The sequence below is a fragment of the Hyaena hyaena genome, unplaced genomic scaffold, assembly GCF_003009895.1.
Source record: "Hyaena hyaena isolate Hyena2069 unplaced genomic scaffold, ASM300989v1 scaffold_9, whole genome shotgun sequence".
Taxonomy (NCBI): Eukaryota; Metazoa; Chordata; class Mammalia; order Carnivora; family Hyaenidae; genus Hyaena; species Hyaena hyaena.
The window spans coordinates 2,212,868-2,240,205 of record NW_024080641.1 but is presented as its reverse complement, the minus strand read 5'-3'; the positions used below and the strand labels follow the sequence as shown (position 1 = coordinate 2,240,205).

At 53.5% G+C, this 27,338-nt stretch overlaps 1 protein-coding gene across 2 annotated transcripts in view; it reads left to right on the top strand.

The window, feature by feature from the left end:
- The window catches only part of SULT2B1 (sulfotransferase family 2B member 1), a 37,177-nt gene extending 9,899 nt beyond the window's left edge, over positions 1-27,278 (top strand). For both annotated transcript variants that reach the window (XM_039244992.1, XM_039244994.1), the window contains exons 2-7: positions 14,186-14,325; positions 18,595-18,803; positions 20,942-21,068; positions 21,561-21,655; positions 25,157-25,337; positions 27,084-27,278. In XM_039244992.1, coding sequence (XP_039100923.1) covers positions 14,186-14,325; positions 18,595-18,803; positions 20,942-21,068; positions 21,561-21,655; positions 25,157-25,337; positions 27,084-27,265 — 934 coding nt within the window. In that variant the 3' untranslated portion in view covers positions 27,266-27,278. The remainder of the gene's footprint in view (positions 1-14,185; positions 14,326-18,594; positions 18,804-20,941; positions 21,069-21,560; positions 21,656-25,156; positions 25,338-27,083) is intronic.
- The last annotated feature ends 60 nt before the right edge of the window (positions 27,279-27,338 follow it).

Sequence of the window (27,338 nt, the reverse complement as noted above, 5' to 3'; positions counted from 1 at the left end):
AAGAGGCTTTATGGCTCCATGTTTTATAAAGTCAACCTTCGTTCCTTAAAGCTGTCTGGTCATATCTGAGTCTATGCATGACTTTCAAATATGACATTCCAGTCAAAGCCTTGGTAAAATAACCAGTATTTCCAATGGTGTCCTATTCCAAGAGGAACAGATTCTCATCGAATTTATGCAAACAATTGTAATTGCCATAAAAGAAAGACTACTCATTGGGAGTTTTTTAATTTTAGAGGCTTTGGGTAGAGAGAAAAGATAAATGCTTTAGTTTACAAATGAATACTTTATGACATCTCTGTATATCATAGATCTTTTAAGAAAATGTTTCCTTAATCTGGAAGAGCAAACATTAGAGAACCAGCAATATTTGTTGTTTTTTTTTAATAAATTTATTTTTTTTTAATGTTTTATTTTTATTTTTGAGGGAGAGATAGAGACAGCGTGAGCAGGGGAGGGGCAGAGAGAGGGGGAGATACAGAATCTGAAGATAGGCTCCAGGCTCTGAGCTGTCAGCACAGAGCCCGATGCGGGGCTCAAACCCATGAACCGTGAGATCATGACCTGAGCTGAAGTCGGACGCTTAACCGACTAAGCCACCCAGGCGCCCCAAGAACAATTATTTCTGACAAAAATCTTAGAAATGGACATTGTTAAAGATCTGATGAGAGTTCATTATGATGCAGTTGACAAATTCGGTGATTTCTGTGACATATAACATTTCAGGTAATCAGAATATTAAGTGATAACTTTATATCAAAACATTAAAGCTTTAGGAATTGCATATATACTTGGGCAGTTGCGGCATTTACCTGTGCATTACAACCTAAGGTTTACCATTGTACGATAGTGCTTTTCCAAGTAACTTAGCATCCCAAATAAAAGGGCCTAATTGGTCAAAAGACTTCTTTACCATTTAAATCCTGGGAAGTTTGTTAAAACCTTAGGAAGCTATAAAGCACATCCTAAATAGGATTACAGATCATTACAAATCTTAAAACTTTATATATTTAACCAAAGTGGCAATAAAAGATCCTAAAGGCGAACGTATAGCATTATATAGTCATCAGCAAAACCTAGCTCCTTTAACATTGAGAAGTTTTAACTAAGCAAAGACCTGATAAAGATGAAACCTAAAGCTTTGGTTTTCTTGGCAGACAAAAGAGAAAACCTTTGTTTACATAGTTTTACCAAAAGCAGATCAACTATCCAAGAAAACTTTGTCTTTTGAACAGAGAGAAAGGCAGAGCTTTCACCTTATACCAGTGTACTTTTAAAATTCTATTTATCTTAACCTTAGTTCATCCTGAACATATATAAAATTAGTCTACAACTTTCCTTTGCTTTACATTTTGTCCCAAAGCCATTTTTCTCTAAACAACCAGTCTCGTTTAGGACAAAATTACTTTTTTTCATTTTTAACAAAAATGTAGTTTTATTCCTTATATCTTTTTTACATATCTCCCATTTTCCTACATGCAGAAGAATAGGCTCTCCTTATTTCCAACAGTTGTAAGTACACTTAGTAGAATTTTAACTGCTAAAAACCTTAGTCTCCAGTGAAAACTAAGTAGTAATCAATTGTGAACTTTATGTTATATCAGAATTTTTTATTTCATTTTATTTAAAAAATTGTTTAATGTTTTATTTTTATTTCTGAGCGAGAGAGAGACAGTGTGAGCAGGGGAGGGTCAGAGAGAGGGAGACACTGAATCTGAAACAGGCTCCAGGCTCTCAGCTGTCAGCACAGAGCCCGACGCGGGGCTCGAACCCACGAACTGTGAGATCATGACCTGAGCCACCCAGGCGCCCCAATATCAGAATTTTTTAGATGGCAAACTTATGAATCCATTTCATTAAGCACAAAACATGTTTTTTAACAGTTCCAAATATTCTTAGTGGGTTTTTTTTGCAACAAGTCAAAAGCAGAAACCTACATCTAGTAATTAGTGCTTTAGCTTCTTATCACGTTAGATAGCCAATGAACTCAATCTCAATTTATCATGCAAGCAAAACTTTAATGTTTTTTTAAAGCTATCTTAACAATTACCCATGAAAACTATGAGACAGACAAAATTAGCCATCACTTTCAGTCCTCTTTTTTTTAACAAATTGGAACAGAGATAACAGGAGTTTATTTGACCTTCAGCAAATCTAGGTAGAATACATGTTTGTTTCTGTTTTTTTTAATGTTGATAAACATTGTTCATCTCAAACCAACAAACTTAAATTAACTTAAACACTAAATAGGTTTTACTTGAGTCCATGTAAGATACTTTGTTCCCCATGGTTAATTTTGACATGGAAAGTTGGTGGGGAAACTGACTTCGGTGGTCTTCAGGCCTCAACATCTAGGGGAGGAGGAAGAGCTGATGGTGCCTGAGGCCTTGAGGAGCCAGTGATGAAGGCCGCCCCCATCCTGACCCCCCAGGAGATGCAGAAAAGGAGTGGGGGAAGGGAAGGTTAAAGAGGAGAGGTGCCCGCAGAAGGCAGAGAAAGAGAATTCCCAGTTTTAAATTTTGTCATGTCAGACAGAGGTGCAGACTTCAGGTTTCTTTTGTTTTATTTTAACCAGTGGAATTAGGCAACCTGCGTCAGTCCGGAGAAGACAGGAGTTTCGGCAGCTGGTTGGGAATATTCCTTAAAGTCTCTGTCCCGAGGTAGCCTAACGACAGTTGGCTCCAATTATAGCTGTTAACCTGGGAAATGAGTGAGAGAGAAGCCCTCAGATCACTAGGCAGAGGAACAGAGAGTTAGCATCCCCTTCAGTCTGATTTGATCTCAGCCAGACCAATAAAGTCCCCTTCTCCAAGTTGCAATATCGGCTGGGTTTGGGGGGCCCTTTCCGATTCGGGCACTCATTTTTCCAGTGCCCTTGTTTGCTGCAGGTAAATCGCACCCAAGGGGGAAGGGTTTGGACAATCTCTAATCAGGAGTTGATACAGGAACTGATCAGGGTAGTCTGGGAATCTGGTGACAACATGCCAGACGCGGCAGATGGTTGGGACACGTAAGGTTCACTCTGAGGGCCATCCTACACCAAAAGTGGGCCATTCTAATGTACATAATTTTATAGTCTCCCTAAAACCCCTTCTCTGCACAGCCCCAACCCCATAATGTTCCCGTGAGGCGATTTCGCAAAGACACAGGGGTGGGGGTGCCCCCTCTAATGAGGAGACCAGTCAGATGCCCAACTGGCCGTGTCCTGAAGGAACTTAGGTGACGCTTAGCCATATTGGTCTCAGCTTTGTGACTTACGATCGGGAACTATTCTTTTTTTTTTTAATATTTTTTATTTATTTCTAGGAGAGAGAGAGAGAGAGAGAGACAGCATGAGCAGGGGAGGGTCAGAGAGAGAGGGAGAGATACAGACTCTGAAACAGGCTCCAGGCTCTGAGCTGGCAGTCAGCACAGAGCCCGACGCGGGGCTCGAACCCACGAACCGCGAGATCATGACCTAAGCGAAAGTCGGTCGCTTAACCGACTAAGCCACCCAGGCGCCCCGATCGGGAACTATTCTGATGCCGCCGTAGACTATATACCGTTCATCACAGAATTACAGACGGGCTCACAGACTCCGCAGGCTTCTGGGGACCTTAAGGGGCCCCACCCGTGGAGCCACAGACTCGAACCCGGCAGGCAAGCCAGAGTCGCACATCCACACTCACACACACCCCAGAGGTGACTGCATTCCCTCCCACAGAATTCCTACCGACAATGACAATGACAGCAGGACAAAATAGGACTGAAGTGGCCACAAAACAGGCTCACAGGTTTACTGAAGGGCCCACCCGACGGCTCAGTGAGCCCGGGGCGGGAAGTAGTGCCGCGTCCAGCCTTCCACTTAATCCCCCAGACAGAAGCACATGCGCATTCAGAATTCAGATGACAAACGGACTCACCTCCGGAGGTTCAGACAGGCGATTCCCACAGATTCACTGGGGCCCGTTTTCGGGGCGGCAGGAAAGACAAGAGCATTTCCCCGATCCCGGGACGTCTTCAGGAGCCTGGGAGGGTGCAGGCGAATGGGACAGGAATTTGGAGGTCTGGGGTCTCCGTGATCTCGCTGGGGCCTCCAAAATGTTCTGCCGAGAGACACAGAGACCCGCAGAGACCCCTGAAGCCGGATTCAGGGAGCCTTTATTACCGGCCGGGACGGCACAGGGTTAACACAGAGCTCTAGATGTGCGGCCCCGAACCCAAGGACTTAGGGCTTTTTATAATGAATGAGCCAGCAGGCAAGCGGGCAGTAGAGAAGCAGAATTGACCATTTATTGCAAAAAAAAAAAGGCTACACAGTGATAAAGAGAGCAGCCTTATCCTGGTACGTAGGACAACGTTTGTTATTTTGAAGGCACGACTCAGGGTTTTGGGGACTTCCAAGGGAATAGCCATTATCTCAGGGACAAAGTGTGCAAAGTGTGTCATAAATAACCATTAATAGGGACCATTAACCCTTGTCTTCTTATCTGTCTTCTCCTTGCACCTGAGGACAGTCACGCAGCCCTCAGTGCGGGCCCAGAAGGTCAACTCTGGGTCCAGATGTAAGGACCGAGCCTAGGTTCATGGGCAACACCTACCACCTCGAGAATTTTATTATCTTTGTTTTCCCACATATCTGTGCATCCTTTTCTCCATCCTTATCTGCGATGCATGTCAAAGGAAGTTGCAGACATCAGTACATTTCATTGTAAACGCTCCCATATTTGCTTACAGGATCTTCTTTTATTTTTTTATGGGGGGGAGGGGCAGAGGAGGAGAGAGAGAGAATCTTATCAGCGTGGAGCCTGACACAGGGGCTCGATCCCACGACCCTGGGATCATGACCTGAGCTGAAATAAAGAGTCCGGGTGCTTAATCAGACTGAGTCTCCCGGGCGCCCCAATGGGGTTTTCTTTTCTTTTTTTAATTTTTATTTATCTACTTATTTATTTCAAATTCTTAAAAAATTTAAAAAAAATTTTTTTAAACGTTTTATTTATTTCTAGGAGAGAGAGAGAGACAGCGTGAGCAGGGGAGGGTCAGAGAGAGAGGGAGTCACAGACTCTGAAGCAGGCTCCAGGTTCAGAGCTGTCAGCACAGAGCCGGAGGGAAGGCTCGAACTCACCACGAAGCAGGAGACCATGCCCTGAGCGGAAGTGGGATGTGTGACAGACTGAGCCACGCGGGTGCCCCATTGTGAATTTCTTTTAATACACGATGTTTACATCACTGATTCTTGGAGGTGGGACATGAGAGAAGGAGAATTTCTGCTCACTCACTCATTCTACTAGTGGGGCTGACTGATTTTAAAAAGTCAATAGCCAAAGAAATTAGTTACTAAGTATTAAAAGGCCTGTGAAAGGAGCACCCAGGATGCTGAGATGAATAACGATACAGCAGTGCGCCCAGAAGGGGCGTCTCCTGCCTTAAGGAGGTGGTCTGCATAATTAACACGTTGCCGAGTGATCCCCCAGAGAGGTTACTCTAATTGCTCCCCCGCCCAGAGCGGTTAAGGGAAAAGAGCCTGTTTTCTCTGTACCGAGGCCAAGGCCTGAGTCATTGCTCGGAGATGGAGGTGCCCAGAGGAGACGGCGATGCTTGCCCAGATGGGCTCCAAGCGGACTTGCAGGAAGCGAAGGTGCTCCCGCCAGAGAGAAGGACCCGGGCGGAGGCGGGCGGCTGGGCTGGACGCCGCACGGCGTGTTCTGGGAAGGAAGCGCATTGAACCCGGCTCGGCCTTGGCAGGCCTCCCGCGGGGAAAGGCGGGCTGACCCCAGGCGCCCGCCGTGACTCAGCAGGATGCGGGCTTGGGCTGCCTGCCAATCAGCATCCTGGGGCCGGATTGCGCTCCCGAAGGGTGGGGCCGCTCGCCGGAAGGGGGCAGGGCCGGCCCCCTGCAGCCCCTGACCCTCTCTCCCCTGCTTTGCACACACCGTTCCCCACCCCCCACCCCCCATACCCTGTACTGCTTCCCACGCCTCTTTCCGGTCACTTCCGCAGAGGACTTGCCCTTGACTCCATGGATCGAAAATTACAACCTTCCTGGGGGCGCCTGGGTGGCTCAGTGGGTTAAGTGTCCGACTCTTGATTCTGGCTCAGGTCATGATCTCATGGTTTGTGGGTTCCAGCCTGCCGTCGGGCTCTGTGCTGACAGCTCGGATTCTGGGTCTTCCTCTCTCTCTGCCCCTCCCTCGCTCATGCTCTGTGTCTCCCTCTCTCTCTAAAACAAATAAACATTAAAAAAATTTTAGAGGGGCGCCTGGGTGGCTTAGACGGTTAAGCGTCCGACTTTCGCTTAGGTCATGATCTCGCGGTTGGTGGGTTCGAGCCCCGCGTCGGGCTCTGTGCTGACTGCCAGCTCAGAGCCTGGAGCCTGTTTCAGAGTCTGTATCTCCCTCTCTCTCTGACCCTCCCCTGCTCACGCTGTCTCTCTCTCTTTTTCTCTCTCTCTCTCTCTCCTAGAAATAAATAAAAAATATATATATTTAAAAAAAATTTTAGAAGGACCATTGTAGGGTCCCCCTCTGCTCTCTGATAATCTCCCCATCTCTAAACCCTTCCCATAACCACAGCTGTAAAATCCCGTTTTCCCTGCCATCTATCATGCTCACAGAGGCTCTGGGGATTAGGATGCGGACGCCTTTGGGGGCCACTGTCATATAGACGGACTTGTACAGATTTGTGGCTGAGTCTGGCTTCTTGCAGTCAGCACAGTCCATGGGGCTATAATGCTCCGTGGCTGTTTCTTGTCGCTGAGAAGTAGTGTCGCACGGTATGGACGTACCCGTCTGCCTGCTCACCTATGGAAGGACACTGGCTTGTTCCCAGCGGGGAGCGATTATGAACAGTGTTGCTATAAACGTGCGAGTGTGGATATTTGTGTGAACATAGGGTTTCGTTGCTCTTGGGTGAACATGCAGGAGAGGGAGAGAATCTGGTTTAAATTTTTTTTTGGTTTATTTATTTTTGACAAAGAGACACTGTGAGCAGGAGAGGCCCAGAGACAGAGAGAGACAGAGAGAGAGAGAGAGAGAGAATCCCAAGCAGTCTCTGCACCGTCAGCACAGAGCCTGACGTGGGGCTCGAACTCACAAAACCACAAGGTCATGACCTGAGCTGTAACTGAGAGTCTGACGCTTAACCAGCTGAGCCCCCCAGGCACCCTGAGAGAATCTGGTTTAAAATCTGCTTCCATAGGGGCGCCTGGGTGGCTCAGTCGGTTAAGCGTCTGACTTCAGCTCAGGTCATGATCTCACGGTTCGTGGGCTCGAGCCCTGCATCGGGCTCTGTGCTGACAGCTAGCTCAGAGCCTGGAGCCTGTTTCGGATTCTGTGTTTCCCTCTCTCTTCCATAAAGATAGTTCAGTGAGGGATGCCTGGGGGGCTCAGGTCATGATCTCGAGGTTCGTGGGTTCAAGCCCCGCGTCGGGCTCTGTGCTGACAAGGAGCCTGCTTGGGATTCTCTCTCTTTCCCTCTCTCTCTGCCCCTCCCCTGTTCGTGCTTTCTTTCTCTCTCAAAATAATTAAACTAAAAAAAAAAAGTTCAGTAAGATATATTACTATATAGTATACAATGTGATACAATATGATAATAATATTCCCTTAGGAGTCAAATGCTCTGGTGGCCAAGGGGAGGGAGGTGGAGAGAGACTTGGAGAAGTTCTGTGAGTCGCCTGAGGTCAAACCTTGACCAGCTCCCACCCCTAACCCCCCACAGCCCCTGCCCAGAATGAGCACACAGGTTGAACGGAATGGACGGGCTACCTCATGGCCCTTGGTGGTTAGGGGGTCACACCGCTTGGGTCCAAATCCCAGCTCTGCCCTCTGTGGCTGCGTGTCATCAGCCAGGTGACTTGGCCTCTCTGTGCCTCCCTTCCACATCTGTGACACGGGGAAAGTAATACCACCCACCTCCTCGGTCTGTTGAGGGAATAAACGAATTCACGAAAAGGAATTCACGTGGGCGGTACCGCTCTCACCATTAGTTTTATTTCTTCAACGGATATTGGCCTTAGGTCTTGTCTGCCCGGTCCGGTGTTTGGATACACTGGTAATCAAGACAGACCAAAAAAACCCCTAAAACCCCTGGTCTCACGGAGCTTAGACGTAAGCTGAGAAGGAAGGCAATAAAACAGTCAAAGAAATACGTGAACCGTGAGAGCGCATCTCAAGGGCGCTGGGAAAACAAAGCAGGGGGAGGGGGAGGGGGGGAGGCTCCCCTGTGCACAGGGTGTCTGGTGAGGCCTCAGGGACAAAGTGCAGGGTGATGCCGGAGCGGAGGCAGGGGGTGAGGGTGCTAATCTTGGGGCCTGAATGGAAGACAGACAGATCAGTCAAGTGCAAGGGCTGGGAGGCAGGTCCAGGCCTGAGGGGTTGGAGGACCAGTATCTTTGGAACTCAGTAAGTGGCGGGCGGGGAGGGGGGAGACGGTGGGCGGGGAAGGGCCCGGTGAGGACTTTGCTTTTTCTCTGAGGGAGATGGGAGGGTTTCCGGCAAGGGAGAGCTAAGAGCCTCCTTAGTTTCTAACCAATGAGGAGAACGGATCATGGGGTGTGGGCGGCGGGGGGGGCGCGCAGGGCGGGGCGCTCAGGGCGGGGGCAGGGAGATCAGTAAAGAGGCACCCCGGACCTTTCATCCTTACCAAGTCCCCTTAAGGGAGGCCCAGAGAGGTCAAGCCTGGTATTCAAGGTCACAGAGCTAATTAGTAGCAGAGTTCGAATCCCACCTCAGCCCATCTTTCTTCCCTGCCGCGGACTTCCCCCCGCCGCCCGTGGCTGCCCCAGGGGATCTGAACTGGGGACCCATGTGGCCATTGCATACATGTTGTGTGCCAGGCGCCGGGGATGAAGTACTGAATGTGACGGACACACTGTGTCCGAGTGGTGGTGGGGGTGTGTGCCAGGTACTTACTGAGACCACCTAGGAAGATGCTGTGTGACCTTAGGGAAATACATGAGCCTTTCTGGGCCTCCATTCCTTCTGGCCTGAGGCGGTGCTCTCAATACCCACCTCAGGGGATTCTGATAGTGTACGTCCTTGGCTTAGAATTTCTTTGAGTGCTTCCCCCACCACCACCCCGCCCCGCCCGGAGCCGGAGGGAAGTCAGGCATGCTTTCTCTGGTCTGAGAAGGCCAGAGAAATGGGCAGACCCGGGCTACGCAGGGCCTTGAGTTCTGGGCTGAGAGGCCATGGCCATGTGCGGGATGGACAGGTGGGAGGGACTGGAGGCCAAGAGGCTGAGGAGGCTGGGTAGAGGCCCAGGCCCAGGGGGCGAGGAGGAGAGCAGAGCTGGATGGGGGCGACGGGGACCAAGAAGGAGGGCCAGGGCCTGGTGGGTGGGGCGGAAGGCCCGAGGGCCAATGCGTTGGGCCCTCCTTAGATTGTCGTGTTCTGGGGCCTCCGGAGCAGAGCCGGGCCAGGCATCTAGGGCTCCGTAGGTCTCGGCCGGTTGTCCATCGCGTGGGCTGTAGCGCTCGCTGTCTGTTTCTCCTGCAGGCCTCTGGCCCGGCTCAACGGGTATCTCCGTGCCTCTGCTCCCATTGAGCGAGAGATGTGTGCCAGGCCCTGCACGTGGCGTGGGGACACTGGCTTGTCACCCAGCGGGCCCAGTGCGACTTACGAGGTTGGCAGAGAAGGCAGCACCTGTCTGAGGACACACAGCGAGGTTCCGCACGCAGGACCCGGGTAGAGGCTCTCGCGCAGCCAAGGACAGGGGACCAACATCTTGGCCGGAGGACTTAGCGGATGCAAAGGCCCGGAAGGAGGAATAATGCTCAGGGCACTGGGGAGATTCAGCTGGAGGGTGGGGCGCGTGGGGAAGGGGGGACCGGAACAGAAAGCTGCCTGCAGGGCCGAGGTTCAGATCCCAGCTGTGCCTGGAACTTGCTTTATGGTCAAACCACTTCCCCCTCCTAATCATCCTTTTCTTATCTGTAACATCAGAACACGGAGGGAGATCCCAGCCCTACCCCATTCATGCCTCAATTATGTATTGAAGACTGATTTATTCACTTATGGAGCGGTTAGTTGCTCTGGGCCCTGAGGACGCGGTGGGGAGGTCTGGAACGAGACCAGGCTTTGGGCATCTCTAAAGGCCCCACAGGGGATTCTGAAGGGCTGGGTACTGAGAGCCACAGAGGCCGATGAAAGGTCATAAGGAAAGTTCTTTGACTTAGCTTCGCTTTTTTCTAGGGAAATCCCTTCCTTCGTTCCATGAATGAATGAACCGAACCCCCACAGTCATTCAGTGAGTCAAATACCAGCCGAGCACCCACCATGTCCCGCCAGGCCTTGCGGATTCCATCGCGGCCTCCTGGGGTGGGGCTTAGGGGCCTTGGATTTGCAAGTTGTAAATGCTGGGAGAGGGGGAGGTCTGGGGGAGGGGGCGCCCTCATAGTCATCCATGTATGCAGTCAGAGACTATTTCAGGGACTCCTGACAGCCATAGGATCTATTCCCTGTTGGCATCTCCGTTTTCCTCTCCCGTAAACTGGGGAGGAAATTTCTCCAAGTCGCTGTCAGATCAAGGACCAAAATAGCACCGCCCACTGAAGGGAGCTCAGTCTCCGGAGTGTGGTTATCAGAAGGCAAGCGCTTAACCTATATTATCCCTTTGAGTCCTCAGGTCCGATTAAAACCATGAGGTAGAGATTACCGTTATCCTCATTTCACGGATGAGGAAACTGAGGCTCAGCGAGGTGAGATCCGCTGCCCCAGGCACGGAGGGAGCCGAGACCCAGGCCCTCAGCCACCCATCCGCCTGATGGTAACTGACCTCAGAGCTCCCACTCGCTGGGCTTAATCTGCCCAGCAACCAGTGACGTCACCAACTCCACACCCACCCTCAACCTTTGAAGGGAATGACGTCATCACTGGACAGTAAAGTAACTACAATGTGCTGAGGGCTTACTGTGTGCCAGGCACTGAGCTCACCAGCACCTCCTCTGGACGCACACAGTGCCCACTGTCGGCTCTATTACTGTGTTAGCAACAACAATTATAGGAGCGCCCGGCTGGCTCTGCTGGTAGCGCTGAGGACTCTGGATCTCAGGGTTGTGAGTTTGAACCCTGTGTTGGGTGTAGAGATGCCTTAAAAACAAAATCTTAAGAAAGTCCCAAAACAGTAATTCTCAGGGTGCCTGGGGGGCTCAGTCGGTTAAGCATCCAACTTGGGCGCAGGTCATAATCTCACGGTTCGTGGGTTCGAGCCCCGCACCAGGCTCTGTGCTGACAGCTCAGGGCCTGGAGCCTGCTTCGGACTCCGTGTCTCCCTCTCTCTCTGACCCTCTCCTGCTCATGCTGTCTCTCTCTCTCTCTCTCAAAAACAAATATAACATTAAACAAATTTTTAAAAAACAGTAATTTTCGCCCAGATTTATTGAATGCAGACTATGCAACAGGCTCTAGTTTAATTATTGTGTCTATTGATGCATTATATTTTCCCACTGTCCTTATTTAAAAAAAAAAAAGTTAGCAGAGATTCTTGCTCTCTCCCTCTCTGCCACTCCCCTGCTTGCCCTCTATGTCTCTCTCTCTCTCCAAATAAATAAATAAACATTTGAAAAGAAACAGCAGTTGTTTTAAAATAAAGAAATAGATAAATATTCAAAAAGAATAAGAAAAGAAAAACAGGTGTTTTAATGGGAAGGTTCCCTCCTCCCTTTTACTGTTTTGTCTATCCATTCCCTGAACATTTTGTTAAAGTAAAATGTGGATCTTTGGTCAATAACTGAAGGAATTTTGCAAAGTAGGCATACCATGTCACCAGACCCCCATCTGCCTCCACCCTGCAGCCCCTCCCCCCAAGGATAACTGCTGCCCTGCCTTCCAGCACCTTCTAGCAGCTTCTAGCACCTTCTAACATCTTTTCTGAACTTGAACTTCACACAATTGAAGCCATGGGGTCTGGACTGTCTTGTGGCTCATCTTTCACTCAACATTGTGTTTCTGAGTTTTCATCTGTGTGGTCCCCAACCCTCCTTATATAACAGAGTATCTGTAACAGCCTCTTCACTCTCCTGAAATCCAATCCACAGACAGTATAACCTACTTACATACACCCCCCCCCCCCCAATTCAATGTATTCAGTGTCTATAGCAAGACACTGACGGAAAGTAGCGCAAGCCGTGGCGGCTTAGAACTCAGATCGCGTTCTGTGGGGCTGGAAGCTTCTGCCGTTCGGAAGGAGGTTCCCCTAAGGGAAAAGAAGCGATGCGGGTGACTCCAAGCATAAGGTGGAGGGGAGGTTTATTTGGGACGAGGAAGAAAATGACAGCGACTTGTCTCATTTCGAAAGCTGATAGGGGCGCCTGGGTGGCTTAGTTGGTTAAGCTTCTGACTTTCGCTTAGGTCATGATCTCACGGTTCGTGGGTTCGAGCCCCGCGTCGGGCTCTGTGCTGACTGCCAGCTCAGAGCCTGGAGCCTGTTTCAGAGTCTGTGACTCCCTCTCTCTCTGACCCTCCCCTACTCATGCTGTCTCTCTCCTAGAAATAAATAAAACATTTAAAAAAAATTAAAAAAAAAAAAAAAAAGAAAGCTGATAAACCCTCCAAACATTCCAGAAAACCGACACAGGCCAGCTTCTGGCTTCCTGCCCTCGGAACCAGTGTCCCCTCCCCCACCACACACGTCCCGTGCCGGGCGCCCCAGGACAGGGTGGTGTGACTTCTGTGAATTCCTGCAGCCGGCCGGCTTGCACGAACGAAATCATGCGTGGCCCGGCGTGACCGCGGACCTCATTAATACCCCAGGGAGGCTCGGCAACTCGTATCTCCACCTCTACTTCCCCTTATTTTTTTTAATGTTTTTTTTTATTTTTGAGAGAGAGTGTGTGTGTGCAAGTGGGACAGGGGCGGAGAGAGAGGGAGACAGAGGATCTACAGTGGGGGAGGGGCAGAAAGGGGGGCGGACAAAGGATCCAAAGCTGGTCCCGAGCTGTCAGCACAGAGCCCCACGCGGGGCTCGAACCCATGAACCGTGAGATCATGACCTGAGCCGAAGTCAGACGCTCGACCCACTGAGCCAGGCACCCCTCCTCTTCACCTTAGCCAGGTCCCCCAAATACCCACCCCTGTCCCGTGCCAGGGGCAGGAGACCCCGGGGGAAGCTCTGGCGGAAAGACGCAGCGGGTTAAATGGATCGCTCTTAAAACATCTCACTCTGGAAAATTTTACTTCTGTGTATGGCCCTGTGGACGCTTTGGGTTTTGTTTTGTTTTGTTTCTGGGAAACGCAGCTCAAATGAGGGGTTGAAGCGTTTAGACTGTTTCAGTTTCGGGGCGCCTGGCTGGCTCACAAGAGCGACTCTTGATCTTGGGGGTTGTAAGTTCAAGCCCACGTTGGGGTGTAGAGGTCACTTAAAAATAAAATCTTTGGGGCATCTGGGTGACTCAGTCAGTTAAGTGCCTGACTCTTGATTTCCGCTCAGGTCATGATCTAACGGTTCATGAGTTCAAGCCCCATGTTGGGCTCTGTGCTGGCAGCACGGAGCCTGCTTGGGATTCTCTCTCTCTCTCTCTCTCTCTCTCTCTCTCTCCCTCTGTCCCTCCCCTACTTGCACATGCTTTTTCCCCTCTCCCAAAATAAATAAACTTTAAAAAATTAAAACGAAGGCATGTTAATGCCTTCTCTTGAGAAAAAATAAAACATTAGGGAAAAAAAAAGACCTTTTCTGCTTCATGGTGACCCCTGGATGGGGTTTCACAGGTGGGCTCTGCCAGCCCTGCGGCCTTGCACAAAAGAGTGGGCAGGACACATAATTTCTGTGGCCTCGGTTTCCTTGTTGGTAAAGTGGGGTGGTGCCTTAGCCTCTCGTGTGTTGGGGCCAAGCATCAATGTAAGGAACGCACTTAGCCCCTCTCTGCAGCCTTGAAGCGCTCCATGTCCCACCGGCTGTGTGGCTTTGGGAAAGTCACTCAACCTCTCTGTGCCTCGCCCTCTTCATTCATTAAAGGGGGTTGCTAATCACTGTCACCTCATAGGATTGTCGTGGGCTTCTGGTAAACCATTCCCACTTTGCAGATGAAGACACGGGGCTCAGGAGAAGTGTGCTGCCCGGGGTCGCTAACCAGCCGGGCACCCCTCACCCATCTCCCCGCTCCCCATCCCTCCTGCCCTGAGATTCCTCTGCCCGCCGCCCTCCCGGGGCGACCTCTGCCCTCGTCGCCCCCCCCAGTTTTCATGGTGTCTCCACCATATTCCTACAGCCAGAAGATGTCAGGCGAATACTTCAGGTACAAAGGGATCCCTTTCCCCATGGGCATCTACTCACCCGAGAGCGTCCGCGCGGTGGAGAACGCCGATGTCCAAGACGACGACATCTTCATCATCACCTACCCCAAGTCAGGTACCTGCGGCCGGGGCTGCGGGGGGCGGTGGGGGGGCGCCGGGGCTGAGAAGGACGCACCAGGGGAAGGAAAAGGCAGGAAACTGGGAAGGGCCTGGATCTGCTGGGAGCCTGCATGAGCGCGGGCGGGCGCACCGACGGGCCCCTCCGCCAGGTGTCGCTCTTTCGCCCCCACAACCAAGTGCGCTCTCCTGCCCTCAGGGAAGCCTTCCCGGACCTGCGGGCTAAAGCACCTGTCCCCACGCTGTCCCTCTCTCTATCCCCTCAACTAGCCTCTACTTTTCTTCTTGGCACCTGTCACACCGGCCACTAGACTGCGTTTGTGTTTGTTGATGTTTCCCCTGGTTGCCAACCCCCCACCCCCCAACATGAGCTCTTTGGGGGCAGATAGCTCTTTGGCCGCTGTCACCTTGCAGCCTAAAACTGTGCCTGGCGCACATTCAGTAAATATTTGCGGAAGGAACTGAGGCGGGGAGGGAGGGAGGATCTTCGTTTTCTCCATTCCTCCCTGGAACGGTGCTTATTACCTGCCATGTGTGGAGACACGGCTGTGAACAGGGGAGACACTGGTCAGCTTGTTGGGAGAGACAGGCTTTGTGTAACCACGCTCTCATCTCTTTTACTATATAATCAGAGTTGGGATGGGCAACCTCAAGGAAAGGTGCGGGGAGCACTGAATGTACGTAACAAGAGACCATCTAGGGGATGAGCACAGGCTTTGTGGGGGAGAAGATGTACATGCCGAGCGAGATCTAAAACCTGCAGAGGCGTTTGGGTGGGAAAGCGTGTCCTTGACGACAGGGGGTATGGCACACGCAAAGGCCCTGGGGTCAGTGGAGGCTTGATGGGATTGAGAGAACAAGAGAAGATCAGTGAGGCTGTGGTGCGGGGGGCAATGCAAGAGGCTGGGGATGAGGTGGGGGGCACACAGGCTCATGAAGCATCCCTTTGGGGCGAGAGAAGGGACAGACTTCGGCGCCTCCTTCTCTAGAATGATGGGGATCGACTACTTCATTTCTTTGTCAAGATGTGCTTGAAATATTTCAATATATGATTCTCAGATGGAGTTCTGTGAGGGGTACTTTTTGAGATATAATTCACATGGCATATGGTTTACCCATTTTATTTTATTTTACATTTTTAAAAATGTTTATTTTCGAAAGAAAGAGCATGAGAATGAGAATCTGAAGCAGGCTCCAGGCTCTGAGCCATCAGCTCAGAGGGCTCGAACTCACGAACCATGAGATCATGACCTGAGCCGAAGTCAGACGCTTAACCGATTGAGCCCCCCAAGCGCACCTTGGACTTCACACTTCAATCTTTGATTCATTTGAAGACACTTTTAATATATGGGATGAGGTATAGATGCAGATCCTGTGCCCTTGGATGTCCAATGATTCCAGCTTCTTTCTTTAATTGGAAATGTATTCATTTCTTTTTTCTTCCTTTTTTATTTCCTTCTCGAGAACTAAAGCATCCATAGTTCAAAAGTTCAAGAGCTACGAAGGGTTTGCACTGAGAGATCTACCCCCCCGCCCCGTGGTCCCCAGGAGCCTCTGTGTATCCTTCCAGAAATGGCGCCCACAAGCAGAAATGTACAGAAATATAGTTTCATGTTTTCCCACCAAAGTTAGCACACTATCCACACCATTCTGCATCGTGGTCTTGTTTATATTTTTGCTTTCTTGGGGCGCCTGGAGGTCTCAGTCGGTTGGGGCATCCGACTTCGGCTCAGGTCATGATCTCGGGGTTCCTGGGTTCGAGCCCTGCATCGGGCTCTGTGCTGACAGCTGGGAGCCTGGGACCTGCTTCAGATTGTTTCCTCTCTCTCTGCCCCTCCCCCACTCATGCTGTCTCTGTCCCTCTTGAAATCAATCAATCAACATAAAAGCATTTTAAATATATATATTTTTGCTTTCTTTTTCCTTGTGTTTTGACACCCTCTCATCTTTGAACTATAAAGGGCTCCTTTGTTTGCTTATGGTTCTGCAGTATTCCATAACATTGGATGTATAGGAATTTTTTTTTTAATATTTTTATTTATTTCTAGGAGAGAGGGAGAGAGAGAGAGAGAGAGAGAGAGAGCGTGAGCAGGGGAGGGTCAGAGAGAGAGAGGGAAACGCAGACTCTGAAACAGGCTCCAGGCTCTGAGCTGGCAGTCAGCACAGAGCCCGACGTGGGGCTCGAACCCACGAACCGCGAGATCATGACCTAAGCGAAAGTCAGACACTTAACGGACTAAGCCACCCAGGCGCCCTGGATGTATAGGAATTCTTGTTCAAACAGTTCCTTACTGAGTAGTGGTTACTAGTTTTCAACCCTTTGCCTTTTTACACAATGTAAACTTTGTACACAATATAAGCCTTATATGCAGTGCAGCAGGGAGTGCATAGAGCATTAGCACACACATGCGTTGATCTGTAGGAAGAAGTCTCCTCGATATGGAATTGCAATTTTATGTATCTGCTATTTTAGAGAGAGCACGGGTGAACTGGTAAGAAGGGTAAGAAGAAGAGAGGGAGAGAGATTTATTTTTTAGGTTTATTTATTTTGGTAGAGAGAGAGAGAGAGAGAGAATGCAGGGGAGGGGCAGAGGGAGAAGAGGAGAGAGAGCGAGCCCAGAGCAAGGTCTGTACTGTCAGGGAGGAACCTGACGCGGGGCTCGAACTCACGCACCTTGAGATCATGACCTGAGCCGAGATCAAGAGTCGAGCGCTTAACCGAGTCACCCAGGCGCCCCTGAACTGTGCCCTTTAAAATGGTTACACTGGTAAGTTTTATGTTACGTATCTTGTACCAAAAAAGAATTCATTAACAAGTGGCGGAGAGTTAAACTCCCAATGGGCAAAGAGGGACCCGGGGGTACAGAAGAGCCCATACAGGGATCAGCCACCCCCCCACCCCGGGGCTGGAGCAGGGCCCCCAAGGAAATGTGCTGGGGGGCGGGGGAGGGAGGAAGCGTCACTGAGTGTCCGTGGCCCCGCCGGCCTCTGTGCGTCGCGAGAGCCATCAGGGCGGAGCCCAGAACCAGGAACAGAACCCCGTCCTCCTGCGGGTTCCTCGGGCGCCCTCTACTGGCAGAGTCTAGCAAGCCGCCGAAGGAGCACTGTTTACAGGGTCCCGCTCCTTGTAACGAAGCCTGGATTGGGGGGCGAGAGGCAACACATCAAGAACCGGCGCAGGGTGATTGTTCGAATCCAGGGAAAGAGCGGGGCGCCTCGCTGGCTCAGACGGTGGAGCATGCGATTCTTTGATCTGGGCTCGTGGGTTTGAGCCCCACGTTGGTGACGGAGATTACTTAACACACACACACACACACACACACACACACACAGAACTCAGGGCAATATAATACTAATGACAGGTGATTGTGATTATTATGATTATTATTATTACTATTATTTCTCATCTGACTTGCCTATATCCTTGAGAATCCGGACCTGTGAACTGGGTCATTGATGAGATATCTTCCTGCCACGTGACACCTGGGTGTCCCCACAGAGATCAAGGGGTTCCCCCTAAGACGGGGCAGTGAGGAGAGCTGAGATGTTAAGTCCAGATGCCTGGATTTCACTGCAGCCCCCTCTGTGTGTTAACACAATCCTTCTGTCCTCATACGTGAGCGTTGGAATCTCAGAATCGAACCCTGTTAGAAGCTTCTCTGTCATTTCTTTAAGCTCCAGTTGGTGGAGGCATGGAGGAAAGTTGGGGGAAATCCAGGCTGTCTCAGGCATTCTGGCTCCTTCCATGTCATGGCTCCGCCATCCCAGGGAGCCCCAGTTTCCACTGGCGTCCCCACATCCAGCCAGCAGAGAGGGAAGGAGACTGGGGGGGGGGGTGGACACGTAGGAGGTGTTTATGGGCCAGCCCTGGAAATGGTTGCACGTCGCTGCCACCTGCACTTTCTTGGCCAGAACTCAGGCACATGGCCCCACATGTAGCTGCAGGGGAGGCTAGAAGAACGCGGTCCCCTCCTCTCCCTGCTGGGGGAAGGAAATGGGGTCGGTGGACAGCTAGCTGGGCTCTCCCACGCGCCACTTCCTAGCGTCGCCACCTTGACCCCGGTGACTTGTCACCAGGAGCCTTGGGTTCCTGCTCTGAAAATAATGACAACGAGCCCTCGCGCCACGGCTGGCTGCGAGGAATCTGTGTGGTCACATATGTAGCGAATCGTGCGATGAGCCCCACACGACATACCTGATTCCGGTTCTGTCTTCTTCCCTCCACCCTTCCCCGCCTTGGCCTGATTTGCCCAATTTCTCCTGACAGGCACCAACTGGATGATTGAGATCCTCAGCTTAATCCTGAAGGACGGGGACCCATCCTGGATCCGCTCGGTGCCCATCTGGAAGAGGGCGCCCTGGTGTGAGATCATCCTGGGCGCCTTCAGCCTCTCGGACCAGCCCAAACCCCGCCTCATGAGTTCTCACCTCCCGATCCAGCTGTTTGCCAAAGCCTTCTTCAACTCCAAGGCCAAGGTGCAGGAGGAGGGAGGGCTGTGGGGGCGGGGGAGCACATAACTAACTGATGAGTTCAGCACGTAGGTACGGAGCACCTACTGTGTGCTGGCCCCGATCTAGAATGGCAGTAAGTAGGCACACAGCAGTGTCTGCCCTGTAAGCCCACGTCCTAAAGGGTGACAGGCAGAGAGAATAAGGAAGCAAAATCTTTTAATATGCAAAGGTGATACATTCCCATCGGAAAGGAGCAGAGGGTGGGGGCGTCTGGGGGCAGAACGTTCTGGGCACAGGGAAGAGCAGGTGCCAAGGTCCTGGGGGTGGGGGTGGGGTGGGGGGCATTCCTGAGGACCAGCAAAGAAGCCTGTGCGGCCAGAGCCAACTGAGGGAAGGGGAGAGGAGTGGAGATGAGGCCGGCGAGGGAATGGGCTCCAAACCCTCCAAACCGTGCAGAGCTCTGTAGGCTGCGGTGGGAACCTTGCTTTGGGCTGATAAACCGGTTGCCTTAGGGTTTCGCGGGCGCCCTCTGGTGGCGAGGTGGGGGAACAGCCCGCAGGGGAGCAGAGTCCCGATGGGAGGCAAAAGCCGACCCCACCAGGGTGGTGGCCCGTGGAGGTGACGAGAAAAGGCTGACTCTGGGTTGTATTTTGAAGGTGGAACCAGCAGTAGCATTTGCTGACAGATGGGGCGTGGGTGGGAAACCAATGAGTCAAGGATGACTCCAGCGTGGTTTGGTTTAAGCAGCTGGGAAGATGAGGCTGAGATGGGGAGGCCCGGAGGGAGGCTCGGGGGAAGGTGGGAGCTCTCTTGGGGCCCGCGGACGACCAGGTGGAGGCTGCCAGTGGGCAGTGAGGTAACCGAATCAGGATTCGATAGGACAGATCTGCTCTGGACACATGTCTGCAGATTGCTGGTCGGTGCAGAGGTGGATGGAGTCGTGAAAGGCGGGAGACTGGGCGCATCACCAAGGAAGTGAGTGTAGATGGAGGAGAGATGGGGGCCGCGGTCTGGGGGCCCCCAGGACCCCATCAGGCTCGCAGATTTGCCGCAAAGATGCCCAGATCTCAGCCAAGCTGTTACACCCACGGCCGCAGGTGACCCCAGGGAAAGGACAGAGACCAAAGTCAGTGGGGGAGAGAGGCGTGTGGGGCAGTGTCTCATTGTCTGTCCCCGAGCGGAGCTGCCTCAAGAGCGCCTGACCCTCCCGGCAGTGACAGGTGATAACACGCGAGCGCTGTCTCCCTCCTGGAAGGTTCACCCGCAGCCTTGGCATCCGGGCTGTTGGTTGGAGGTTGGCCACATAGACACGGCGGACCCCCAGGGCGGCTGACCGCAGCCTGGGGGAAGGGGACATCTGATGGCGCTGACATGGGCTTGGCTGGGGAATATGAAGCTGGGAATCAGATAGGAGCCAGGGACTCAGAGCCTTGAATGCCAGGCCCAGAATGGGGGGCGTTTTTTTCCTGGGGGTGCTGGAGACTCCAGGCAGGCAGGGTCAGCTCTGGGTGAGGAAGGACCCCCTGGGAGGTTGGGAGGCCAGGGAGGAGGCGGAGGTGAGGGACCAGGCAGGAAAGGATGAGGCCAGGGGCCTTCGCTATGGAAATAGGTAGGAGGGTCAATGCCTCTCACCTTGATCCCCCCATCCTGAGCCCCCATGTCTTACTCCTCCAGTTTGTCTTTATTCACTTAGTTATTTACTTATTTATTTAGAGAGGAGTGGGGAGGGGTAGAGAGAGAGGGACAGAGAGAATCCCAAGCAGGCTCCATACTGAGAGCACAGAGCCCACCTGCGGGACTCGAACTCACCAACCGTGAGATCATGACCTGAGCCGGAATCAAGAGTCCGACGCCCTACCCACTGAGCCACCCAGGCGCCCCCTCCCTCCAGTCTTTATTCCCTTGAAGCCAAACCGTCAGTCTGTCTGGTCCAGGAACGGTCCCCCTGTCCTGAGAGGTGGCTGCAGGGAACTCGCCCCATCCTCTGGGGGGGAGGGGGAGGGGACTGATCTAAGCCACTATTAGTGGAAAGTCCCCCGGGGAGTCCGCCCTGAATCCTTCTTGCTGCAGGATCAGACCGGAGAAGGCTTGGGCGCACGCAGTGTTTGCGGTGGGGCCCCGCCTGTGTTCGACACCCTCTCCCCTCCCTCACCCCTACGCAGGCGATCTACATGGGCCGGAACCCCCGGGATGTGTTGGTCTCGCTCTACCATTACTCCAAGATCGCCGGGCAGTTGAAGGACCCCGGCACACCTGACCAGTTCCTGCAGAACTTTCTCAAAGGCGAAGGTGAGGACTGGGGCAAAGTTGGGGGGGGACGCCCCTCTCGGACCCAGACAGGAGCAGGGCAGGGGAGGGGTGAGAAGGAGAGAGAGAGAGAGGCAGAGATACAGGATGTTATTAACAGTGGAGGAGACAGGCGAATGGGAGACAGAGAGACAACGACGGACACCGCAATGGGGAGAAAGACCCGGAGAGAGAGCCTGAGACACACAGAGTAAGCAAGAGACAGAGAGAAGAAAACAGAGACAGACAGACAGACACAGAGATACAGAGAGAGGGAGACACAAAAAGAGACAGAAATGGCGACGAGGGGAGGAGACAGAGAGAGATGGGGAGACAGAGGTTCTTTCTCGGGGCACCAGATGTGGGGGGGGTGGGGGAGGCCTCCAGCTCAGAGGGACCATGCCTGGGGCCACGTGGGCCTAGTGGGACCCCCCTGGCCCCCAGCGGGGGGCCCTCCTGCTCCCCACCCCTCATCCGCCTGCCCCTCTCCCGCAGTGCAATTTGGCTCCTGGTTCGACCACATTAAGGGCTGGATTCGGATGAAGGGCAAGGAGAACTTCCTGTTCATCACCTACGAGGAGCTGCAGCAGGTGATCCCCCGCCCCCACCCCCGCCCCGCCCCCCGCCCCTCCCCTCCTCGCGCCCCCTTCCCTTCCCCCAAGGCCTGCCTGATGCCCACACTCCATGTACTGGGGGCACAGCAGTGAACAGAGCAGAAAGGCCACAGGCAAATATTAAAACAGGTGGCAGTTGGGGCGCAGAGAAAAGGCAAGCAGGAAAGGAAGATAAGGAATGGGGGGGCACAATTTTAAATAGGGTGCTTGGGGGGGCATCCGGGACAAAATAACACTGAAGCAAAGGTCTGAAGGAGAAGAAGGACCCATGGAGCTAGCTGAGGGGGAGGGGAGAGTGTCTCAGGCGGAGGGAACCGCCAGTGCAAAGGCCCTGAGGTGAGAGCACGCCTGATGTGTTTCTAAGGGGAGGGAAGAAGGGTGTGGCCAGAGCCGCCTGTGGGGGGGGGGGCACAGCAAGGGCCTTGGGTTTTGTCTGAGTAGATGGAGGCCAGGGGTGGGCCCTGAGCAGGCGAAGTGCCAGGAAAGATGAGGTGGTGCGGAACCGTGGCACGTGGGCGGTGAGCTCCAATGATGGCCGCGACCTGAAAGGCAGAGGGGAGCAGCGGAAGGAAGCGGCCTTGGGAGTTAGACGGGAACCCTGTCTGGACCCCATCAAACGTCCTGGAGCAGAGACCTGGGAGAGGGATGCCTCCTGGCTGGGGCAATCAGGGAGAGCACCCTGGAAGACGTGTCATGCAGAATGCCCACTGCTCTGCGCAGCTGCGAGGAGGAGGCTGGGCTTCTGGGGGAACAGCCCACAGCGAACATGCCCAGCCATTCCAGGTTCTTTTTTTTTTTTTTTTTAATATTTTTATTTATTTCTAGGAGAGAGAGAGAGAGACAGCGTGAGCAGGGGAGGGTCAGAGAGAGAGGGAGATCCAGATTCTGAAATAGGCTCCAGGCTCTGAGCTGGCAGTCAGCACAGAGCCCGACGCGGGGCTCGAACCCACGAACCGCGAGATCATGACCTAAGCGAAAGTCGGACGCTTAACCGACTAGGCCACCCAGGCGCCCCAGCCATTCCAGGTTCTTAACAAAGATGCTTCCAGAAGCTGGTCACCTGAGAGGCTCCCCTTACACACCCCTTCCCCAAGCTCCCCACACATGTTTCCTTCTTGTATGTACATTGCATGTATTTTATTTTATTTGGGGGAAGGGGAGAAACAGAGTGTGCGCAGGGGAGGGGCAGAGAGAGAGGGAGGTACAGAATCCCAAGCAGGCTCCAGGCTCTGAGCTGTCAGCACAGAGCCCGACGCGGGGCTCGAACCCACAAACTGTGAGATCATGACCTGAGCCGAAGTCGGACGCTTAACCGACTGACCCCCCCAGGCGCCCCTCATGTATTTTTTGGGGGGGGTATCCTTTCTGTCAGTACTTTTTAGAAGGGGAAGCACCTGAATGTTTGTGTCCGACAAAGCAGTTAAAATCCCCCCAGATCTCTCAGGACCTCACACGTCTCATCCTTAAAATGGGTGGGGAAATGCCAGCTCGTGAGGTTGCGAGAACCCCAATACGGGGCTCCGGCATATTATTACCATGTCACAAGTTACACCAAAGTGTTCATATAGTGCGTAAAGTAAAAGTGATTAGGTTCTGAGCCAGGGCCTACCTGATTAGTCATAACAAGAAGAGCAAATGTCCCCTAAAGGTGACGAATGCCATGCACCAAATACAGCACGTGGATTACCTCGCTCCATCCTCAAAGTATGGATCTGTAACCCAGCTGAGTTACAGATTAGAGAGAACCACCTGAAAGCTGGTCAAAAACAGCCCATATTCGACCAGTTTTGATTTGCAAAAAATGTGATAATTTTATGCGGCTCACCCCAATCTTGTCATTACCCCCGTTTTCCGGAGGAGGACGTTGCGGGGGGGTGTAACCTAAAGAGAGCTGACGACCTTCCTGAGTCTTTGGCCCACGCTGGTAAATGTGTTTTGATGGAAAGATCCAGAAAAGAGTTTCGGCATTACCACCGCACCCCATCCCCCTGCTTTTTTTTTTTTTCCATCTAGCTTTTTTTTCCTCCCAAACCCAAAACTGGGCCATGCAGCCTGACAGGCCTTCCGGGCTGCCCCTGGGTGTGAGGAATGGCCAACATGTTAGACTTTCTGGGACACGCCAGTGGTTCTGGAGGATAAAGGGATGGAGGGTTACGAAACCAGGAATGACCTGGAAAACCGGAGCCGTGGGGCGGGCGGAGCTGGCGAGAAGGCGGAACATCAGGGAAGGCAGCGAGATGGGGGGAGGGGGGCTCCGGGGACTTATATCTGCGGTCCTCCCTAGCTGTGTGACCCTGGGCAAGTGTCTTCCTGTCTCTGGGCCTCCATTTACTGATTGGGGTACTGACGCCTCTCTGCAAGGCTATTATTGGCAGGCTTGGCCAGGTATACAGGAGGGGCTTGGACCAGAGCTTGGTACACAGTAGGTGCTCAATCCACAAAACATTTTTTTAAATGATTATTTACTTTTGAGAGAGAGAGAGAGAGCGCATGCAGGGGAGGGACAGAGAGAGGGAGGGACACAGAAGTTCCAAAGCGGACTCTGAGCTGTCAGCGCAGAGCCCGGCGCGGGGTTCAAACCCATGAACTGTGACGTCATGACCCAAGCTGCAGTTGGACGTCCAACCGACTGAGCGCCCCAGACGCCCCTCAATCCGCGTGGCTGGAACGATGTTGCCAGGCGGAGGGCGATGCCTGGGCTGCATCCGGATGGGGAAGTTTGCCTGGTGGGGGAGGGTGGCACGGGGCATTCTTGGCTGCAGGGAGGAAAATGCAGGGGATGGTAAGTTCTGGAAAGATAAGCCAGGCCAGACCACTTCTGTGCTTGAAAGCCAGGCCTGGGGGCCGGGGGTCCTGTCTCAGGGCACTGGGGAGCCACAGGAGGGCAGGGAGCAGGGAAGAGTAGGGTCAGCTTTGGGTGTGGGCGCCTGCGCAGGGAGGCCCGGGGAGGAGGCTGAGGCGCGGGTCCATGGGGACAGGACAAGGCTGGCCCAGCGCAAGGGCGCTGAGAGCAGAGGAGGGCAGAGCAGAGGGAGACTGACAGGGGTGTGGGGGGAGGGGGAGAATAGAGGGGAGGCCGGGCTGGGAATCTGGTCCTGTAACCTGATGAGCGAGACTGCTCTTCTAGGATGGGGACTTGGGGAGGGTGCAGATTTGGGCCACAGACCGGGGGACCCCCACTTCTAACCCGAGCGAGCGATGATTCTGCATAAGGGGCCGAACTGGCCTCTTCCCGGCTCTCTCTGCCCCTTCCCTCCCCACGGAACCCTCCAAGACCCCAACCTGCAAAAACTCTCACAAGCCAGAGCCCCATCGCTCGGCGTGGTGGTGGGGAAACTGAGGCAAGGTAGCAGAGTCACCCAGACGGCTCTGGGTTGGGACTCAGACGTCCAGATTCTGGGTCTGGTGCTCCTTCCTTGCCTGGGGTCCCCTCCCTCCGCCCACCCGGCCTCCCTGACCGCTCTCCCCGGCCCATAGGATCTCCACGGCTCCGTGAAGCGTATTTGCCAATTCCTGGGCCGGCCGCTGGGTGAGGAGGCGCTGGGCTCCGTCATGGCGAACTCAGCATTCGGTGCAATGAAGGCCAATGCCATGTCCAACTTCACCCTGCTGCCCCCCAGCCTGCTGGACCAGCGCCACGGTGCCTTCCTCCGGAAAGGTGCGGGGGGGGGGGATGGGGAGGGGTCCCACCAGGCCACTGCCTGCTTGTGCGCCTCGGGCCAGCTATGTTGGGCCTCAGTTTTCCCAGCTGACACGCGGGGTTGCTCCGAACAGAACTGCCTTCACAAGGTCACTGTGGACCCCCCCACACACCCCCCACGGCTTAGCACAGGGCTGGGCATCCAGAGAGCCCCACACTGCAACAAAACGGCCTCATCCAAGGCCACAGCCAGGACCGAACCGCTGGAGGCTATATAGAGCCTTCGTGAATCTTTCTTAGTGTAAGGTTCACCCCAGAAACATTCAAGCGCTTGGATTACGGGGGGGGGGGGGGAGAGTGTCTTCCTTCCTATTTCTGCTAAAAGACCCCAATGCAGCGGGTTAGCCCCACCCATGTTAATTCCCTAGAGCTCTGGTCACAAGTCCCAAGTCAGAGTTGCTGGGTTAGAACCAAAGTCTCAGAGGGACTGTGGCTTCTGGAGGCTCTCGGGGAGAATCTGTTCCCGGCCTTCTCAGCGTCCAGCCCCGCGCGTATTGCTGGGTGCCTCCCCCCCCCCCCCCCGTCTTCAAATCAGAAGAGTGGCGTCTTCTCATCTCTGACTCCAACCCTCCTGCCTCTACGTCTTTTTTCTTTGTATGTTTCTTTATTTTGAGAGAGAGAGAGAGAGAGAGAGAGAGACCAAGAGGGAGCGAGTGGTGGAGGGGCAGAGAGAGACATGGAGAGAGAGAGAGAGAGAGAGAGAGAGAGAATCCCAAGCAGGCTCCACGCCGTCAGTGCAGAGCCTGATGAGGGGCTCGAACTCACAGCCATGAGATCATGACCTGAGCCCAGATCAAGAGTTGGACACTCAACCCCATGGAGCCACCCAGGTGCCCCTCCCCCTTCTTCTTATAGGGACCCTTGTGGGTCTACCTGGGTATAATTCTGCATAATCATCTTCCCCATCTCCGGGTCTTTAGCCGATGCCACCTGCAAAGTCCCTTTTGTAAGGTCACATATTCATAGGCTCCAAAGACCAGGATGCTGGAGGGGTGTGATTATTCAGCCTGTCACAGGGAGCCCCCCACACCCCCAGACCTCACTAGGGGCGTCATGTAATACGTGGTGTGCACGCTTGCTAAAATCCAAAATGCCATGATCCAAATGACATCGGCCCCTGGATTCCAGGAGACGGGGTGGCACCCCACGTTGAGGCCCCATGACGAGGTGAGAAGTGCCAGGGGCAGAGGGGCCCCTGCCTTCTGCCTGGGCACCTGGAGGGGCAGAGGTCATGCCCCTTGCCTGCTGGGGGGCCGTGAGCGGTACCGAGGGCAGCCCCTCAGCGCGTTCCCGGGCGCGCGGTGTGGGAAAGCGTTCATTCCCACTGTCACGGCCACCACGGAGGTAGGGTAGGTGTTGCATGAGCCCCAGTGGGCGGAAGCCTTTTTCTAGCCCGGGAGGTGAGGGTCGGACAGGGCGCCAGGAATCCGACGTTCTGGGCAGAGACTTAAGGGGCCAGGGGGTAAAGTTGGAGGAGGAGGGCAACAGGTGTACCGAAGGGATGGGCAGGGTAGGGGGGAGTCGAGGGAGGGAGGGGGCTAAAATGGTGCCCAGGGGTCCCGCCAGGGTGAGCGGCAGCCACCAGTTGGAGGTAAAGCGGCAACATGGAGATGAGGGGGTGGGGGGGAAAGAGGGTGCCGGGATGTGGGGCGCGGGGGCTGTTCCCGACGCTCCTCACCTCACCGCCCCACCCCTCCCCTCCAGGGGTGTGCGGTGACTGGAAGAACCACTTCACGGTGGCGCAGAGCGAAGCCTTCGACCGCGTCTACCGGGAGCAGATGCGGGGGCTCCCCGCCTTCCCCTGGGACGACCCCGAGGACGCCAGCCCGGACCCCGACCCCAGCCCCACCCCCGCCCAGGCCTCCGAGGACCCACCCCACCTGTGACCCTGACAATAAACGCGTCGCCTCTGTCCCGGCTCTGTCGATGCGCTCTGGAGGTGGCGTGCCGGCGGGCGGC